The 21,277-nt window shown below is 44.4% G+C and overlaps 1 protein-coding gene across 5 annotated transcripts in view; it reads right to left on the bottom strand.

Annotated features, from left to right (window-relative positions):
* The window catches only part of ASTN2 (astrotactin 2), a 433,657-nt gene that overhangs the window by 143,892 nt on the left and 268,488 nt on the right, over positions 1–21,277 (bottom strand). For all 5 annotated transcript variants that reach the window (XM_087880005.1, XM_087880006.1, XM_087880007.1 and 2 more), the window contains exons 12-13: positions 7,765–7,931; positions 3,873–4,061 (exon numbers count right to left, since the gene is read on the bottom strand). In XM_087880005.1, the coding sequence (XP_087736131.1) occupies positions 3,873–4,061; positions 7,765–7,931 (356 nt within the window). The remainder of the gene's footprint in view (positions 1–3,872; positions 4,062–7,764; positions 7,932–21,277) is intronic.

The raw sequence follows: 21,277 nt of genomic DNA, 5'->3' as shown, positions 1-21,277 counted from the left end.
AGACAATGAGGGACAGAGAGAGAAGGAAGAGAGACAGACAATGAGGGACAGAGAGAGAAGGAAGAGAGACAGACAATGAGGGATAGAGAGAGAAGGAAGAGAGACAGACAATGAGGGACAGAGAGAGAAGGAAGAGAGACAGACAATGAGGGACAGACAGAGAAGGAAGAGAGACAGACAATGAGGGACAGAGAGAGAAGGAAGAGAGACAGACAATGAGGGACAGAGAGAGAAGGAAGAGAGACAGACAATGAGGGACAGAGAGAGAAGGAAGAGAGACAGACAATGAGGGACAGAGAGAGAAGGAAGAGAGACAGACAATGAGGGACAGAGAGAGAAGGAAGAGAGACAGAAAATGAGGGATAGAGGGAGAAGGAAGAGAGACAGACAATGAGGGACAGACAGAGAAGGAAGAGAGACAATGAGGGACAGAGAGAGAAGGAAGAGAGACAGACAATGAGGGACAGACAGAGAAGGAAGAGAGAGAGACAATGAGGGACAGAGAGAGAAGGAAGAGAGAGAGACAATGAGGGACAGAGAGAGAAGGAAGAGAGACAATGAGGGACAGAGAGAGAAGGAAGAGAGACAGACAATGAGGGACAGACAGAGAAGGAAGAGAGACAGACAATGAGGGACAGAGAGAGAAGGAAGAGAGACAGACAATGAGGGACAGAGAGAGAAGGAAGAGAGACAGACAATGAGGGACAGAGAGAGAAGGAAGAGAGACAGACAATGAGGGACAGAGAGAGAAGGAAGAGAGACAGACAATGAGGGACAGAGAGAGAAGGAAGAGAGACAGAAAATGAGGGATAGAGGGAGAAGGAAGAGAGACAGACAATGAGGGACAGACAGAGAAGGAAGAGAGACAATGAGGGACAGAGAGAGAAGGAAGAGAGACAGACAATGAGGGACAGACAGAGAAGGAAGAGAGAGAGACAATGAGGGACAGAGAGAGAAGGAAGAGAGAGAGACAATGAGGGACAGAGAGAGAAGGAAGAGAGACAATGAGGGACAGAGAGAGAAGGAAGAGAGACAGACAATGAGGGACAGACAGAGAAGGAAGAGAGACAGACAATGAGGGACAGGCAGAGAAGGAAGAGAGACAGACAATGAGGGACAGAGAGAGAAGGAAGAGAGACAGACAATGAGGGACAGAGAGAGAAGGAAGAGAGACAGACAATGAGGGACAGAGAGAGAAGGAAGAGAGACAGACAATGAGGGACAGAGAGAGAAGGAAGAGAGACAGACAATGAGGGACAGACAGAGAAGGAAGAGAGACAGACAATGAGGGAAAGAGAGAGAAGGAAGGAAGACAGACAATGAGGGACAGAGAAAGAAGGAAGAGAGAGAGAGAAGGAAGAGAGAAAGAAGGGAGAGAGACAGAGAAGGAAGACAGAGAGAGAAGGAAGAGAGATAGAGAGAAGGAAGAGAGACAGAGAGAAATGGGAGAAAGAGGAAGAGAGAGAAGAGAGACAGAGAGAGAAGGAAGAGAGATAGAGAGAAGGAAGAGAAAGAGACAGAGAGAAGTAAGAGAGAGAGAGAGAGAAGGAAGAGAGAGAGAGAGTTACTGAATATTCACAAACTTCCACTGCCTGTCTAAGATTTGCATTTTTGACAAGGAGAAGCCTTCCATCAAACGGGAAATCAGACGGACCGAAGAAGAAGGGAGCTTATTTCAAAACATTTATTTCTCTCCAGATGGATTCGCGGGGCAGCTCAGCTTCACTTTGCATGTTCCATAAAGCAAAGCCGAAGGCCTCACGTGTCACAATATGCCGCACACATCAGCTTTTATTGACGACAATAACCGGGCGTCAGCAACACAACTTACATCAAGAAAAAAATAACAAGGAAAAGAGAAATACGCTGCAAACTCACGTTTGCTTTTCAGGTCTCGAGACCTCGCATTCGCTTCCGAGAATGGTGTCTGCTTTCCCCCATGCTGCACGTCAACACAGTGGTTCCATTGGGGGATCTTTCCCCCTAATTATCCCTCCTCCCCCCCGGGGGGGATACCAAGGCCAAGGAACGTTCCGGATCACCCACCCACTCAAAGAACAAAACCACTGTTTTTCTAACGTGACACAAATAGCCTTAAGATTTGCAGGATCACCAAGCTCTCTTCAAAGAGGTAGGTGGAGGGAGAGCTGAGAAAGGACTAGCTAACTCAGCAGCCAACCTGGAAGGAAACTCATTGTGCCAGCTGTCACGTTCAACAGCTGTCTCTCACCGGGGCTCGCTCGACTCTTCAGCCGGTCATGGAAAGCCCAAGGAATCGCGGACGGAACTGAGCAAACCCCTGAGCTGTGAACTCGCGAATGTGTGTTTGTGGATACGGAGCCCTTTCTCTGCCACCGCCGCACACATCCATTCTTTCCCTCCTCCGTGGTCTTGGTTGACAAAACACTTCTTTTCCTCCCCTTTTTTTCCCTTCTGCAAAACTCAATCCGTTCTCTAAAATCGACATCACTTTTCAGAAGGCAGCTGATTTATACCCATGCCCTGCCATCCTTGATGCTGCTTTTCCAAGAACTCTGGCCACTTAAAACCCACTGTCTACTTTTTTTCCGTGGAACAAAAGAGAAGCTTCAGTGCTTTCAGTCCTTTGGTTAGGGTTAAGGAGACAGAGTTGGAAATCAGGTAAGACGGCAAGAGGAGCCCTGTCTTGCTCCAGGCACCCCAAAATAACAAGACCTCCCCGAAAATACGGACAAACGCTTATTTCACGGTTCAAAAAAAATAAGACAGGGTCTTATTTTGGGGGAAACACGGTATCTAGCTATCTATCATCTATCCATCCATCCATCCATCCATCCATCCATCCATCCATCCATCCATGTCTGTCTATCATCTATCTATCTATCTATCTATCTATCTATCTATCTATCTATCTATCTATCCATCCATCCATCCATCCATCCATCCATCCATCCATCCATCCATCCATCCATGTCTGTCTGTCTATCATCTATCTATCTATCTATCTATCTATCTATCTATCTATCTATCTATCTATCTATCTATCTATCTGAGCCGAGGTGGCGCAGTGGTTAGAGTGCAGTGCAGTACTGCAGCTACTTCAGCTGACTGCTAGTTCAGCAGATCAGTGGATCAAATCTTACCGGCTCAAGGTTGACTCAGCCTTCCATCCTTCCGAGGTGGGTAAAATGAGGACCCAGATTGCTAGGGGCAATATGCTATTTAGTATACTGTCTTTGGTGTGAGCCGCCCAGAGTCCTCAGGGAGTGGGCGACATAGAAATATGACAAACAAACAAACAAACAAACAAACAAATAAATAAATAAATAAATAAATAAATAAATAAATAAATAAATATCATCTATCTAATCTGTGCTGTTTTTGGAGGTTAGGCTGCTCATTTCTGAACACGCAGAAAGTTCATGGGTTTATAACCACCTAGAATCTTTGGGGGAAATGGGGAATATAAAGGAGCCTTGGTAGTACAGTGGTTTAAGGCACCCTGTTATTAAGCTGGTTATTAAGACCAGCTGCCTGCAATTACTGCAGGGTTCGAATCTCGCCAAGGCTCAAGGTTGACTCAGCCTTCCATCCTTTCTAAGGTAGGTAAATTGAGGACCCAGATTGTGGGGGCAATAAGCTGACTTTGTATAAATATACAAAAGGATGAAGGCTATTGCTGAGCACATTGTAAGCCGCCCTGAGTCTTCGGAGAAGGGCGGCATATAAATCAAATAAAAATAAATAAATAAATAAAGAAGGAAAGATGGACGTTCCAGATGCTAACATAGGCGTACCCCTCAAAAAAAAAAAAAAAAATAACCTGCATTCATCTACACACAAACACAGCCTATGCATTGTTCACAAGAAGATCTGGTGGGAACCGAGCTTACCTGAAGGTCATCTGGAAAACCTGGCCTTGGTTAACGTGTTGGGTCCTGTTGTTGTACCCATGAAGCATCTCCCCAAAGAGAGTGTCGTTGAAGTTCACATCTGGCTTGAGACACTTGGGGCCCTCACAGATGTCCGATAACAGGAGGCAGGACTTGCCGTCTGGAGCCAACTTGTACTCCTCGACGCAACTGAAGACCAAACACAGAGAAAAGTCCTCAGCATTGGTCCAACAACACAACGGAACAGGTCAAGTCCAGCTCAATCATATTGTAGCCATCTCACAACTGGAGTTCCTCCAGATGAGATGGAATGTTAACTCCTAGAATGTCAAAAGTTGGAATGAGGTATTCCAAAGGCAAAATTCTTTGCACATTTCTCCTCTTTGAGAAGGTAACGTCGATGAAATAATACAAGGGGTGGCGGGTTGGTTAAGAGTGCAGCATTACAGGCTAATTCTGCCAGGAGTTCGATCCTGAATGGCTCAAGGTTGACTCAGCCTTCTGTCCTTCCAAGGTCGGTAAAATGAGGATCTACATTGTTGGGGACAATCACTCCAAACTCAATTGCAGAAAATATGACTTCAGCAACAGAGTGGTCAATGCCTGGAATGCTCTACCTGACTCTGTGGTTTCATCCCCAAACCCCCAAAATTTTAACCTAAAACTGTCTACTGTTGACCTCACTCCAAGGTCTGTAAGGGGCGTGCATAAGAGGACCAGCATGCCTACCGTCCCTGTCCTAATGTTCCCTTTAATTGTATTCATTTTATGTATTCAATTCATGCTTATACTTATATATATTATCAAATACGTACTCGACAAAATAAATAAATTAAATAAATAAATTAAATAAATAGGGTGACTCTGTAAAATGGTAAGAGAGTGCTGTAAAGCACTGTGAAGCGGTATATAAGACTAGGTGAAACTGATAGAAATAAGTGTGCCTCTTAGAGATGATGCTTCAAGGAAGAATGCAGCTGCAAGACAGCTCACACTCAGAGGGACTAATTCATAAACATCTTCTTTGAAATGGATTGGATGATGGGGAGGGGGGGATCAGCGATGGGAAGTACCTGGGAGGGTGAAAGTTATACCTAGGGATTTGGTGCACAAACTTCAGTTCTGGCTTTGCTTTAATGTAATCCACTTGACCTTTAGTAAACTATACCTTTATCACAGGGGTGAAATCCAAATATTTTCCCCTACCGGTTCTGTGGGCGTGGCTTGGTGGGCGTGGCAGGGGAAGGATACTGCAAAATCTCCATTCCCTTCCCTCCTGGAGGAAGGATATTACAAAATCTCCATTCCTACCCCACCCTGGGGTCACCAGAGGTGGTATTTGCCGGTTCTCCAAACTGCTCAAAATTTCCACTACCGGTTCGCCAGAACCTGTTAGAGCCTGCTGGATTTCACCCCTGCTTTATCAACACATGGAGTCAAGGATGGTTCTTATTTAAAGGTACAAATTGAGGCGGGGCTGACATGCTCACGGTAGGTAACCAAATGCCAACAGGACAGATCAGAGAGAATGTACCGCTTGCTTAGATGTTCTCCATTTTCACCTCCCCCCTTCATCTACTGTACTTTCATGCCACTGGTTATATGTTAATTAAGTAAATATTAATCAACTGGCTAATTAAGTCATTCAGTTGCCTTTTTTTCCCCCCTCAGCAGAAAAATAAATTAAAACAAGACCTAGATCTAGGGTGCAAAATGTCCCTCTGGCAATCCAGGTAGAATTAGAAATACTCTGATGTTTTGAAAAAATAGGGCTCTTCCCAATGCATTTTCCTCCTCTTTACCTCCCTTTTTTTCCTCCTCTGAGCTGTAAAACAATTCACACAAAACCAGGAAGTGGTGAACCCGACACTCCAGGGAACCGTGAAGGGCTGCAACACAACAAAATTGCTGCCACCTGCGCACCTGGCGGTGTCAGGATTTGACAGATGTTTCATGGCGTCGCTTTTAAGGAAGTGCTTCTCCGGTGCAGAAAAGTACCCTTCGCATCTTGCTGAAGGTCAAAAATGAAGCGGAGGCGCCAGATTTTTTTTGCCGCGAACTGAAACAGCAAATAAACTAGAGGAGGAGGAAATGCAGGGAAAGGAAGTATGTCGACACAGGTGTGTCCAAGACAACAGTGTTGAACGAAATACAAGAGCTTTGAAGAGGAGAAATATTCCTTATTAGTGAATGGGTGAGCAGGGTGCACATTGGGTGAAGAATGTGGAAGCCTTCCATAAGGCTTCCTATACCCATGTTTAAAAAATACAGCGTATAGACTAGCTTCCTGAGACATATTCCTTCCCCTGCCTGCATTAACAGAGGGATAGAATCAAGATCACATGAAGTGTTGGGAGCCTTGGTAGTACAGTGGTCTAAAGCACCCTGTTATAAAGACCAGCTGCCTGCAATTACTGCAGGTTCAAATCTCGCCAGGCTCAAGGTTGACTCAGCCTTCCATCCTTTCTAAGGTAGGTAAATTGAGGACCCAGTTGTGGGGGCAATAAGCTGACTTTGTATAAATATACAAAAGAATGAAGGCTATTGCTGAGCACATTGTAAGCCGCCCTGAGTCTCTGGAGAAGGGCGGCATATAAATCAATTTTTTTTTTAAAAAAAGTGTTAATACCACTTTATAATGCCTTGGTAAGGCCACACTTGGAATCCTGCATCCAGTTTTCATCGCCACGATGTAAAAAAGAGGTTGAGACTCTAGAAAGAGTGCAGAGAAGAGCAACAAAGAGGGGACTGGAGGCTAAAACACATGAAGAACGGTTGCAGGAACTGGGCATGGCTAGTCTAGTAAAGAGAAAAGAAGGACCAGGGGAGACTGATAGCAGTCTTCCAATAGTTGAGGGGCTGCTACAGAGAGGAAGTGGTCAAGCTATTTTCCAAGGCACCTGAAAGCCAGGCAAGGAAAGCATTTAAGGAGGAGATGAATAATAAGAAATAGTAATAAAGTGAAAGATCAGTGATGAGATAGAGAGAGAGAGGGAGGGAGGGAGGGAGGGAGGGAGGAAGGAAGGAAGGAAGGAAGGAAGGAAGGAAGGAAGGAAGGAAAGGAAGGAAGAAGGCAGGTGGAAGGGAGGGAGGAAGGGAGGGAGGGAGGGAGAGAGAGAGGAAGGAAGGAAGGAAGGAAGGAAGGAAGGAAGGAAGGAAGGAAGGAAGGAAGGAAGGAAGGAAGGAAGAAGGTAGGTGGAAGGGAGAGAGGGAGAGAGAGAGATCTGTCTTGCAAAAATATTTAACCAGGGGAGGTTAAGTGGGAGGTTGTCATGTTTTCTTCGAGAAAATCTTTAATACATTAATGGAGGAATAGAATCAAGATCATGTGAAGTGTTACTACCACTTTATAATGCCTTGGTGAGACCACATCTGGAATACTCCATCCAGTTTTAGTCACTGTGATACAAAAAAGGTGTGGAGACTCTAGAAAGAGTGCAGAGAAGAGCAACCAAGATGATTAGGGGACTGGAGGCTAAAACATATGAAGGATGGTGGCAGGAATTGGGTATGTCTAGCCCAGGAGCAACCCATGGCTCTGGAGCCGAATGTGGCTCTTTCATCCCTCTGCTGCGGCTTCCTGTTGTTGTCCGGCTCCACAATTGATAGGACTTTCGGTTAGGACAGGTAGAGGAAAAAGGATGCCGTGCTAGGAGGAGACTCTATGGTGGGGGAACTGGACTTCCGGTCAGCAGAGGAAAAAGGACACTGCTCTAGGAGGAGGCTCTATGATGGGGGAACTGGACTTCTGGTTGGCTCCAGAATTGAACGGGAGCTTCCGGTTAGGACCTTTGTGGCTCTTTGAGTGTTTAAGGTTGCCGACCCCTGGGCTAGTCTGATGAAAAGAAGGACTAGGGGGGACATGTTTAGAACATTAACCCTTCTTCCTTACCCACAGAACATGTGGATGGTGCTGGAGGTTGGGTCCCACAGGAGAGGGAGAGTTTGCTGAAGGCACAGCTGCTCGCAACCACCATTGAAGCCATCTGAGCAATCAATCCCCTTCGAGTAGTCGTAGCAGCCGGTCCCATCTTTCATGGGTCTCAGGTCCTCGGGGCACTGCAGGAAGAAGGGAAGGAAAGGAGAATACAGGTGAGACGGGAGACTGTCAGCTGTTGTGGGATTTCAGCTGTTGTGGGATGTCAGCTGTTGTGGGAAGGATGCAAAATACTGGCCAGGGATCAAGGATTGTTGGTGGACCTGCAAGAAAATCCAGAACACAACAATGATGTTCGTCCTCCGAGACCCCTTTTTTTTGTGGAGTGTCCTTGGTTTAGTACCAATAAGGGAGAATATTTCTAGTTTAGGATTGAAACGGAGGAGGAATCCTTGGTGTTCTCTGAGCTTGGTTGTTTTCTTGTACAAAGTTTGAGTAATGAAATGTCTGCAAGAAAACAACCAAGCTCGGATAGGATAGGATAGGATAGGATAGGATAGGAATAGGAATAGGAATAGGAATAGGAATAGGAATAGGAATAGGAATAGGAATGGAATGGAATGGAATGGAATGGAATGGAATGGAATGGAATAGAATAGAATAGAATAGAATAGAATAGAATAGAATAGAATAGAATATGGAGTGGAATGGAATGGAATGGAATAGAATAGAATGGAATGGAATGGAATAGAATAGAATAGAATAGAATAGAATAGAATAGAATAGAATAGAATAGAATAGAATAGAATAGAATAGAATAGAATAGAATAGAATAGAATAGAGTGTGGAGTGGAGTGGAATGGAATGGAATGGAATGGAATGGAATGGAATGGAATGGAATGGAATGGAATGGAATAGAATAGAATAGAATAGAATAGAATAGAATAGAATAGAATAGAATAGAATAGAATAGAATAGAATAGAATATGGAGTGGAGTGGAGTGGAGTGGAATGGAATGGAATGGAATGGAATGGAATAGAATAGAATAGAATAGAATAGAATAGAATAGAATAGAATAGAATAGAATGGAATAGAATAGAATAGAATAGAATAGAATAGAATAGAATAGAATAGAATAGAATAGAATAGAATAGAATAGAATAGAATAGAGTGTGGAGTGGAGTGGAATGGAATGGAATGGAATGGAATGGAATGGAATGGAATGGAATGGAATGGAATAGAATAGAATAGAATAGAATAGAATAGAATAGAATAGAATAGAATAGAATAGAATAGAATAGAATAGAGTGTGGAGTGGAGTGGAATGGAATGGAATGGAATGGAATGGAATGGAATGGAATAGAATAGAATAGAATAGAATAGAATAGAATAGAATAGAATAGAATAGAATAGAATAGAATAGAATAGAATATGGAGTGGAGTGGAGTGGAGTGGAATGGAATGGAATGGAATGGAATGGAATGGAATGGAATAGAATAGAATAGAATAGAATAGAATAGAATAGAATAGAATAGAATAGAATAGAATATGGAGTGGAGTGGAGTGGAGTGGAATGGAATGGAATGGAATGGAATGGAATAGAATAGAATAGAATAGAATAGAATAGAATAGAATAGAATATGGAGTGGAATGGAATGGAATGGAATAGAATAGAATGGAATGGAATGGAATAGAATAGAATAGAATAGAATAGAATAGAATAGAATAGAATAGAATAGAATAGAATAGAATAGAATAGAATAGAATAGAGTGTGGAGTGGAGTGGAATGGAATGGAATGGAATGGAATGGAATGGAATGGAATGGAATGGAATGGAATGGAATAGAATAGAATAGAATAGAATAGAATAGAATAGAATAGAATAGAATAGAATAGAATAGAATAGAATATGGAGTGGAGTGGAGTGGAGTGGAATGGAATGGAATGGAATGGAATGGAATAGAATAGAATAGAATAGAATAGAATAGAATAGAATAGAATAGAATAGAATAGAATAGAATAGAATAGAATAGAATAGAATAGAATAGAGTGTGGAGTGGAGTGGAATGGAATGGAATGGAATGGAATGGAATGGAATGGAATGGAATGGAATAGAATAGAATAGAATAGAATAGAATAGAATAGAATAGAATAGAATAGAATAGAATAGAATAGAATAGAATAGAATAGAATAGAATAGAATAGAGTGTGGAGTGGAGTGGAATGGAATGGAATGGAATGGAATGGAATGGAATGGAATAGAATAGAATAGAATAGAATAGAATAGAATAGAATAGAATAGAATAGAATAGAATAGAATAGAATAGAATAGAATAGAATATGGAGTGGAGTGGAGTGGAGTGGAATGGAATGGAATGGAATGGAATGGAATGGAATGGAATAGAATAGAATAGAATAGAATAGAATAGAATAGAATAGAATAGAATAGAATAGAATATGGAGTGGAGTGGAGTGGAGTGGAGTGGAATGGAATGGAATGGAATGGAATAGAATAGAATAGAATAGAATAGAATAGAATAGAATAGAATAGAATAGAATAGAATAGAATAGAATAGAATAGAATAGAATTCCTTATTGGCCAAGTGTGATTGGACACACAAGGAATTTGTCTTCGGTGCACAAGCTCTCAGTGTACCTAAAAAATACATTCATCAAGAATCATAAGATACAACAGTGATAATCATAGGATACTAAACAAGCAATCACATCATACTAGGAAACGAAATAAAACAATATAAATTGTAAAAATGCAAGCAACAAGATTATACTCATAAGTAGAAAAGGAGATAGGTAATAGGACAGATGAGAAAAATAATAACAAATACAGTCTTAGTAAATAGTTTGACAGTGTTGAGGGAATTATTTGTTTAGCAGAGTGATGGCGTCCAGGAAAAAACTGTCCTTGTGTCTAGTTGTTCTGGTGTGCAGTGCTCTATAGTGTCGTTTTGAGGGTAGGAGTTGAAACAATTTATGTCCAGGATGTGAGGGGTCTGTAGATATTTTCACAGCCCTCTTTTTGACTCGTGCAGTATACAGGTCCTCCATGGAAGGCAGGTTGGTAGCAATTGTTTGTTTTTTTTTCTGTAGTTCTAATTATCCATTGAAGTCTGAGTCTGTCTTGTTGGGTTGCAGAGCCAAACCAGACAGTTATAGAGGTGCTGATGACAGACTCAATCATTCCTCTGTAGAACTGTATCAGTAGCTCCTTGGGGCAGCCACATCAAGGACTCCCATTCCTTGATTTGTCCTAATTTTGGTTGAGGAACCCTCTTTGATCCAATGCATGTGCTTTCCACACTTTTACAGAACTCCTCAGCACAACAGAAAGCACGGCAGTCACCCCTGCCCCAATCGAAGACCTCCAAACATTGCAGTGTGTTGCAGATGCTGTCTATCAAATAACCCTGAGCAAGACTTCTACAGTAGCCTTTAACTTGGCAAAGGACAATTCCTTGTTCCGCATCAAAACTGAAATGGAAACCGACTCTTTTTGCAAAATATGGATAAGGTTATCTGCAAATAACAGAATGGCAGAGTTGGGAGGGACCTTGGAGGTCTTCCAATCCAACCCTCTGCTCAAGCAGGAAACCCTAAATCACGCCAGACAAATGGTTGTCCCATCTCTTCTTCAAACCCTCCAGTGATGGAGCCACCCACAATTTCTGAAGGCATGTCGTTCCACTGATTAATTGATCTGGGATTTATAGGATAACACAATAACAGAATTGGAAGGGGCCTTGGAGATCTTCTGGTCCAACCCCCAGCTCAAGAAGGGAGCGTGTGTGTGTGTGTGTGTGTGTGTGTGTGTGTCAAAGTTCAATGCCCCCCTGCCCCACCACGCCACACATGCGTATGTGACACACACACCCCCGAGCTCTTCTTGCCTTTGTCATGCAACCACAAAAAGTTACTGGTGGGCCTGGTAGGCCCTCCCCAGGCTCTAGAGGCTTTCTTGTAGCCTGGGAAGGGTGAAAATGGCTTCCCCCCCCCCAAGGCCCTCCGGAGGCTGGAAACGGCCCATTTCCCAACTTCTGGTGGGCCCGGAAGGCCCATTTTGTGCCCTCCCCAGGTTCCAGAGGCTTTCTTGGAACCTGGAGAGGGTGAAAATGGCCTTCCCCACCCCCACCCCCCGAGGCCCTCCAGAGGCTGGAAACGGCCCATTTCCTGACTTCCGGTGGGCCCAGAAGGCCTGAAAATCAGCGAGCTGGCATGTACATGCGCACTGGAACTGAGCAATGCTCACATCCCCACAGATATGGCTCGACGTGCCACCTGTGGCACGCGTGCCATTGGTTCACCATCACGGCCCTATACCATTTCATTGTCCACTCTCTTCTTAAAAACATCCAGTATTGGAGCATTCACAACTTCTGAGGGCAAGTTGTTCCACTGATTATTTGTTCTCACTGTCAGGAAGCTTCTCCTTAGTTCTAGGTTGCTTCTCTCCTTGATTACTTTCCACCTGTTGCATCTTGTCCTTCCCTCAAGGGCTTTGGAGAATAGGTTGATACCTCTTCTTCTTTGTGGCGGCCCCTCAAGTATTAGAAGACTGCTATCACGTCTCCCTTAGTCCTTCTTTTCACTAGACTTGACTTACCCAATTACTGTTCTTTGTATGTTTTATCCTTCATCATCTTTGTTGCTCTTCTCTGCACTCTTTCCAGAGCCTCAACATCTTTTTAATAAGGTAGCACAATCCCACAATGTAAAAATGGTGCGGCCGCCGCCATGTACATTGCGACAGACACCCGAGGTTTTGGGATTTCGAATAGAGCTGTTCTCATTTTCTAACCAGGGAGCCCGGCCTCCCTTTGAAGAGCCCTTAATGCATTTATTCCAGCCGAAAAATCGGACGGCGGTTTTTAATTTTAGTTTCCCAGCAAGCATTTTCCGATACCGAGCGGTTAAAGTGGACATTAATCAATGCCCTCCCTTATTAAGCAGAACTCTTATGTTCCCCTCCAAGGCCTCCTATTATTTACTTCTCTGAAACCTGTACAAAGAGGAAGGGGTGGAGGGGAATGGAAAGCCCTTGTCACCTCATGGTTAGATTATTGCAACGCGCTCTACATGGGGCTACCCTTGAAAAGTGTTCAGAGACTACAGTTGGTCCAGAACGCAGCCGCGAGAGCTGTCGTGGGTGCACCTAGATACATCCACATTACACCAATTCTCCTCAAGATGCACTGGCTCCCTATTGGTCTCTGGGCACAATTCAAGGTGTTGGTTATTACCTTTAAAGTCCTACATGGCTCAGGGCCAGGTTATCTTCGAGTCCGCCTTCTACCACATAGCTCCCAGCGACCGGTAAGATCCCACAAAGTTGGTCTCCTCCGGGTCCCGTCAGCTAAACAATGCTGGCTGGCGGGCCCGTGGGGGAGGGCCTTCTCTGTGGCTGCCCCAGCTCTCTGGAACCAGTTACCTCCTGAGGTCCGGACCATCCCCACCCTATTGGCCTTCTGAAAAGCGGTGAAGACCTGGCTTTTCCGGCAGGCCTGGGGCCGTTGATCTCGCTCTTGTGATCTGGCGAGATCCGGCCATGAATGGTGTGAATGGGTTTTAATATTTTAATTTTTAAATGTTTTTATAATGGTTTTTTTAAATGCATTGTAAGCCGCCCTGAGTCTCCGGAGAAAGGCGGCATATAAATTGAACTAATAATAATAATAATAAAAAAAGGGGGGGAACCTACCATCTTACCATCTTTGGATGGTAAGAAGAAGGCAGGGGTCTTATTCGCTTACCTTCGCTACCGGTTTGCAAATGTACGCGCGCACACGCCACCTCCGAGCATGGGCAGGACCTTCTCCACATTCGCAGAGCGTCAAAAACGGGACGTGAGGATGTCCAGGAGGGTGGGCGGTGTAGTGAACTAGGCTTACTAAGTCATTACAAGACACAATTAGTCCCAAATAAACCTATTTTATTGTAACAGCTGAGAATTACGTTCATTCCCAGCTAAGTCCCAATTAGTTGCCAAAAACAAGTCCTTCGGAAGAAGTCCTTCGGGATAATCACCAACCTTGATCTTCTTTGACACCCTGCCAAAGGCCTTACTTGGCAAAGCCCCACGAAGTTCAGAAACAAAGAAGAGATGCCGACTGGAAACAGAGTTAGCAATGTTGCTTTCCTGCAAAAAGGCCCAAGTGCCTTTGTTTCTCTTTTAAGCCTTATGGGAGGGGCCATCATCTCCTGGCCTTACTCCCGAGTTGTCTCTTTTGCTTTAGCTGCTCTTGCCTTCTGGCAGCTCTGCGCATGCGCGCAGTAGGAACAGGCTCCTCCTGTTCCTCTGGCTCTCTGCTGTCTGACTCTGGAGGCTCCGGAGTCTGCTCATCACTCCCAGATGGCCCTGGCCCCATCTCTGCCTCTGACGCAGAGCCCTCACCCAGGCCTTCCCCAGACTCTAGGACTGGCCCATGTTCCTCCCCAGCCTCCTCACTGTCCGACTCCGCTGCCAGCTCCTCAGGCTGCCATCGGACCACAACAGGTGGAGCCTCCCGCAGCCACAGCTACCAATTCGCCCAAGCTGGATAGATCTGGCTGCATCCCATCACCGGAAGAAGGTAATAAATGGGGTTGAACAACGGTTCCAGCAAGTGCTTGATGGGATTCCTGAATAGGAGCAAAAATCCCAGCTAGCCCAGAGCTGCAAGAAGTCAAGTTACAAATGACCTCTTCCAAGCAAAAACCAAGCTGGAAGATAAACGCATTTTAAATAATAACAACAATAATAATTTGCAAGCACATTTACATATTTGCAGCCTCTGACCACCGGATATTTGACTGTCCTTGTCTTCCAGAGTGCAAACCCCAAGGTTTTGCTTTAAAAAAAAAATGTTTGCACAGTACACATGAACTAAAGTCGCTGGGAGGCAGGCAGCATCTAAATGTAATTTATTGTTATTATTCTCCGTACTTCTGCCAACAACTCATTGGAAATCCCAACCTGGTCCTCTGCCTTCTGAACCAGAATTGAGACATCCAAAGACCAGCCAACCCCATCGTAAATCTCAACCGAATCTGGCCCTACAAATTTCCTGGCATGATTTCAAGGCTTGCAATGATGTATTTATGGGTTAAATAAACTTGGATCATTGTGATTAACTTAATATCTGCAGAACTGTTTCAAAATGGGGCAGTCTCTTAATTGCAAGTTGTTAATCTTGTGGCTCAAAAGAGGCAGGATGCCAAGAGAGAGGGGAGGAAAAAGTTTGAAGAAACTGTGACCTCAGCTAGTATATGGGTTAGAAATGGGTGGGGAGCATATCAAGGGATTTTTCTTCTAGAATCATGAACATGACTCCAATGACTTTGCATTAACAGAATAATAGAGTTGGAAAGGACCTTGGAGGTCTTCTAGTCCAAACCTCTATACCATTTCTGACAAATGGTTGTGCAGTCTCTTCTTAAAAAACTTCCAATGATGGAGCACCTATAAATCCTGAAGGCAAGCTGTTCCTTTCATCCATCCATCCATCCATCCATCCATCCTTCTGTTGTGGCCTCTCAGCCACCAGCCACTCAGCAGCCGAATCAGAGGAGAAGGAGATGTGGGCAGCATCAAGGCAACCTGAGAGCTCTGAGGGGGAAGAGGGAGTGGAGCTGGCAGAGAGAGAGAGAGTCAGAGAGACAGAGACAGAGACAGAGAGAGACAGAGACAGAAAGACAGAGAGAGAGAGACAGATACAGACATAATCACACACAGAGAGAAAGACAGAGAGAGAGACACAGACAGAGAGACACAGATACAGAAACACAGAGAGAGAGAGAGAGGGAGGGAGAGAGAAAGAGAGAAACAAAGGGAAAGAGCGAGAGAGAGAGAAGTGGAGCCTGGGATGTCCATCAAATGGAGTCAACAGCCCACAGGTCTGGAAGTGGCTGATGAGGAGGAGGAGGAACTGCTGGATCCAGTGCCTGATGCACAGAAGGAAGAGGAGAGGAGAACAGTGGAAATCTATGGGCCGATTCTTGGGATGGAAGAGCCACCGCTGCTAGCGAAGCCCCACCCTAGCTCTGGGGATAAAAGGCAGGGGAAAGAGATGAATACGTGTGGCAGACAATTATTCATCTCCCTGCTGGACAGACTTGTTAGCCTGCTGTGTGTGAGAGAGAGAGAGAAAGAGAGAGAGAGAGAGAGGGAGAGAGAAACTTTTTGCTGCTGGCACTCCTAATAAAAGAATCATTGATTTAACTACAGAGAGTTTGTCGTGTTTGGAAGCTGGGACAGAACACCTTCCATCCATCCGTCCATCCATCCATCCATCCATCCATCCATCCATCCATCCGTATAGTGGTGGATTTCATAAATTTTTACTACTGGTTCTGTGGGTGTGGCTTGGTGGGCGTGACATTGCTTGGTGGGCGTGGCTTCGTGGGTGTGGCAGGGGAAGGATACTGCAAAATCTCCATTCCCTCCCTACTCCAGGGAGAAGGATATTGCAAAAATTCCATTCCCACCCCACTCTGTGGCCAGCCAGAGGTGGTATTTGCCGGTTCTCCGAACTGCTCAAAATTTCCACTACCGGTTTTCCAGAACTGGTCAGAACCTGCTGAAACCCACCTCTCCATCCATCCATCCATCCATCCATCCATCCATCCATCCATATCAGATGGCGTAGGACCTGGTAGCATCATTGTTGAGGGTAAAACTGCCCTCTGCGAAGTAGTGCAACGGACCAGATAGCGAATAGATGCGTTGCTTAGCAAAACGCACAGATAGTCACAGACTTTGGACGTTTAAAGAAAAATAAACAGTCTTTACTTGTAGTATAAAACAAACTTGGCTTCTCAAAACAACTTCCTCAAACAATCACGGTTTAACACAAAACATAGTTTGCTTACAATTCCAGTTCTCTTCAAACACAGACACAGTTCCTTCAAGCAGTTCAACCTTCAAGAGCAGGAGCAAGAGCAGGAGTGAGAGCAGAAGTGAACGAACTTCCTGCCTTCCTTATATGTCTGCTTAGCACAGCCAATTAGTCATCTTTGTAGCAGTTAAAGTCACAGAACATAGTTTTCTATATATTATCTACCCAACCGTAGGATAAGCATCCAACAATCATACTATCCATACTTGGTCTTCTTCAGTTTTAAGTGTCTTTACTTGGGAAGATATTGGCAACCCTACCAATGATCTCTAGGACTTCGTCCCTTGCCCCTACGCGTTTCTCCTTCAGGGTTGGTGGAAAGCTAACCCGTTAACACCCATTTCCCGAGGCTGCCGATAGAATCCGATCGTTTGTACGCTAGGATTGATCAGCCTTGCCTCGAACGGCCGAGAAGCAATAATTACTGTGAGTTTTAATCAATCCTGCAGCAATTCAGCGGCAGTTCAATTTGCGATCTGCCTCTCTAGTGACACCAGACTAGGAGAGGACTAGAAATTATTAGAAAATCAATATTCTACTCAGACAATAATTCTTCCAGGATAATCGCAGGCGAAGCGTTCTCCATCAAGGCAGCCCTGCAGGAAACGTTCTCTGGTTGACTTGTTGGTTGGTCGGCTTGTTGGTATCCAGGTAGGATAAGTCAGTTTTGGATCATTTATTTCTGCAAACTATCGAACTGAGGTGAGGAAGATGGGAGGTAAAAGCCGGCAGGCTGTGGAAACACCGAGAAAAGTCATTCTCGGATCTTTGCAAACGATGCAGAAAGCATCTCGGTGAGGTCCATTGGAGCTTCTCTAATATGTTCCTGCAACGCATCCATCAGAAGGTCTGAGGCTCATTTGGCTATGCTCAAAAATGTTGCAAATGGACTCCAAATGAGGGCCTTTGAAACCAAGATCAAAGGAACAAAATGCAAAAACCGACAAGCCCATTCGCTCAGAAACACAAACATCCCCATTGTTCTCGGTTGTTTTTCTTCCCCGCACAAAAACAAAAATAATTCCCATTAATGGCGAGAACATCAGATGCATTTCCTACTTTCCGAAGACAACGAACACTTGATTATAGGTGCTGTTTCCAAACATTTCAGGGCAATAAGTGAAAGAAATTGCTTAAAAGGGTTTTTTTCCCCCCTTCTTCTCTCTCCATCTTTTTTTTTTTCTTCTTCTATTAAGCTTGGCTCTTTTTCTTATTAATCCAGAAAAAAAAGAGAAAACTTTGGAGCAGAGCAGAGCAGAGCAGAATTAGAGTAGAGTAGAAAAGAATATAGAGTAGAGTAGAGTAGAGTAGAGTAGAGTAGAGTAGAGTAGAGTAGAGTAGAGTAGAGTAGAGTAGAATAAAATATAGAATAGAGTGGAGTGGAGTGGAGTAGAGTGGAGTAGAGTAGAATAGAATATAGAATAGAGTAGAGTGGAGTGGAGTGGAGTGGAGTGGAGTAGAGTAGAGTAGAGTAGAGTAGAATATAGAATAGAGTGGAGTGGAGTGGAGTGGAGTGGAGTGGAGTGGAATGGAGTGGAGTAGAGTAGAGTAGAATAGAATATAGAATAGAGTGGAGTGGAGTGGAGTGGAGTGGAGTGGAGTAGAGTAGAATATAGAATAGAGTGGAGTGGAGTGGAGTGGAGTGGAGTGGAGTGGAATGGAGTGGAGTAGAGTAGAGTAGAGTAGAGTAGAATATAGAATAGAGTGGAGTGGAGTGGAGTGGAGTGGAATGGAGTGGAGTAGAGTAGAGTAGAGTAGAGTAGAATAGAATAGAATATAGAATAGAGTGGAGTGGAGTGGAGTGGAGTGGAGTGGAGTGGAGTGGAGTGGAGTGGAGTAGAGTAGAGTAGAGTAGAGTAGAGTAGAGTAGAGTATAGTAGAGTAGAGTAGAATAGAATAGAATAGAATAGAATAGAATAGAATAGAATAGAATAGAATAGAATAGAATAGAATAGAATAGAACGGGAAAGGACCTTGGAGGTCTTCTAGTCCAGCCCCCTGCTCAAGCAGGAGAACCTATACAATCTCACCCACCTGGTGATGATGTTGGCTATTCCACTCAACAGTATAGCTTGATCCCCTCCTCTCTGTGGCAGCCCCTCAAATATTGGAAGACTGCTATCATGTCTCCCCTGGTCCTTCTCTTCACTAGACTAGACATGCCTAGTTCCTGCAACCATTCTTCTTATGTTTTAGCCTCCAGTCCCCTTAATCATCCTGATTGCTCTCCTCTGCGCTTTTTCTAGAGTCTCAACATCTTTTTTTATAGTGTAGTGACCAAAACTGGATGCAGTATTCTAGGAGTGGTCTTGGCACGTGATGGTTTCAGCACTCCAGAAACACCTGGAAATTAGAAAGCGAATGACAATGCGGGCAAAACCCTAGTAACCTCTTGCAGAAATTATGAAAACGACAAAGGGAAATCTGATTGTCAAAAGAAGAGAACAATGGCATCCATCTCCATCCAAGCCCAGACAATCTGCTTCAAAGCTCCTGAAATCCCGTTAAAATCCTCTCTTTGGTACCGTTTGATGTCGAGCCGTAACATCTGCTACTTCTACAAATTAGCTCCATTGTCTATAAAACACCTTCCCTCGATGAACACGGACCAGCAGGGTAGCAGCTGAGTTTCAGGAACTGGCAGGCAGATTCCTAACAGGCGCCACAAGCTGAGTAGTAACGCTTGGGTAGATCCATCAAGAAGGATAGCAACTAGGCAATTGAGCCTGCTGACCGAAAAAAATCTGCATTTTTCCAAGCATTTGTCTTTCAGTCGCCTTCCTCGGTGGAGCTGCTGTGATTATCTGAGTCTGTTCCAAGCTTTAAAAGTCAGCGAAATCCTGAGGAGCACATGCAACAGTAACAGACTTTGAAGGGACACTGGAGGTCATCTAGTCCAACCCCCTGCTCACGCAGGAGACCTATACTAAGGATTCGAACCGCCGAACTGCCGACCTGATCGACAAGCTCAGTGTCTTAGCCACTGGGCCACCTAGCCGGGCTGAAACAGGGAATCCTCGACTTACGATTGTAATTGAGCTGCCCCAATTTTTTTGTGGCTAAGTGTTTTGGCCCAGCTCCCCAAACACGACAAACCGTCTGAACTCAAAAGTTTCCTTTAATTAGGAATGCCAGCAGCCTTGGCAAATAGTTTCTCTCGCAGGCTTCCGTCTGGAAGATGAATAGTTGTCTGCCACATCTCTTCCTCTCCGCCCCCTTCCTTTTAACCCCAGAGCTGGGGGGGGGGTCTTCGCTAGCAGTGGTGGTTCTTCCTTCCCAAGGACCGGCCCATAGATTTCCAATGCTCTCCTCTCCTCTGCCTTCTGTGCATCAGGCACTGGATCCAGCTGTTCCTCCTCCTCCTCATCAGTCACCTCCAGATCTGGGGGCTGTTGACTCTCCATCTGAGGGCTGACGGTCGGCCCAGGCTCAGCCTTTCTCTCTTTCTCTCTGCCGGCTCCATTCCCTCTTCCCCCTCGGAGCTCTCAGGTTGCCTTGATGCTGGCCCTGACTCCCCTCCTCCTCTGATTCAGCTGCTGGAGGGGCTGGTGGCCGACAGGCCACAACGCTAAGTCAGACATCGGTGAAGCTATTCCACTGATTCCACTCACTGTTAGAAAGTTTCTCCTTAATTCCAGGTTGCTTCTCTACTAGATCAATTTCCATCCATTGTTTCTTGTCCTGCCCTCAGGTGCTTTGGAAGATAAGTTGACCCCCTCTTCTTTGGGGCAGCCCCTCAAATACTGGAATACTGTATCATGTCCCCCTTAGTCCTTCTGTTCATTAAACTAGACATACCCAATTCCTGCAACTGTTCTTTATGTGTTTTAGTCTCCAGGCCTTGAATCATCTTAGCTGCCCTTCTTTGCATTTTTTCCAAAGTCTCAACATCTTTTTTGCAATGTGGTGACCAAAACTGGATGCAGTGTTTCAGATGCGATCTGAAACGCACTTTTCCCCCGGGTTCACAGCTTTCCTGGGTTCCTAAATCTCTCTCTCTCTTTTTTAATAAAGTTTTTTATTATTATTTTTTAAGACAAACAAACATTTAGTACATCCAGGAGCCTGAGTGGCGTAGGAGGCTAATGCCTCCTACTAAGGCAGCATTTAACATCCAGCTGCCTGCAATTACTGCGAGTTCAATTCTCCCCAGGCTCAAGGTCGACTCAGCCTTCCATCCTTTCTAAGGTGGGTAAAATGAGGACCCGGTTTGTGGGGGCAATAAGCTGACTTTGTATAAAATATACAAAAGTATGAAGGCTATTGCTTAATGCATTGTAAGCTGCCCTGAGACTCCGGAGAAGGGCGGCATATAAAAATAATAAATAAAATAAATAAATAAATAAATAAATAAATCATTCATTTCTTCCATGTGACATTTTGGTGTCATCTTCAAACATTTCTTCTCTTCTCTATGTCTTCTGTCTTCAATCTCGCCAAGTCCATTACAAATGTTTTCCATTAGTCTAATATTCTAATTACAACTAAATCTCTTTTGAATGCAAGGAATTTCTCTCAATATGCTTTGGATTCCTTTCAAACTTAGAATCAGTGGGACAGCTCTCCTTCTGAAGTTGTGGTTGCTCTGTTACTGGAGGCTTTTTTTAAGAAGAGACTGGACAACCACTTGTCTGAAATA

The sequence above is a fragment of the Pantherophis guttatus genome, chromosome 16, assembly GCF_059756535.1.
Source record: "Pantherophis guttatus breed Tessera chromosome 16, ASM5975653v1, whole genome shotgun sequence".
NCBI classification, from domain to species: domain Eukaryota; kingdom Metazoa; phylum Chordata; class Lepidosauria; order Squamata; family Colubridae; genus Pantherophis; species Pantherophis guttatus.
This window is presented reverse-complemented; position numbering and strand designations above follow the sequence as displayed.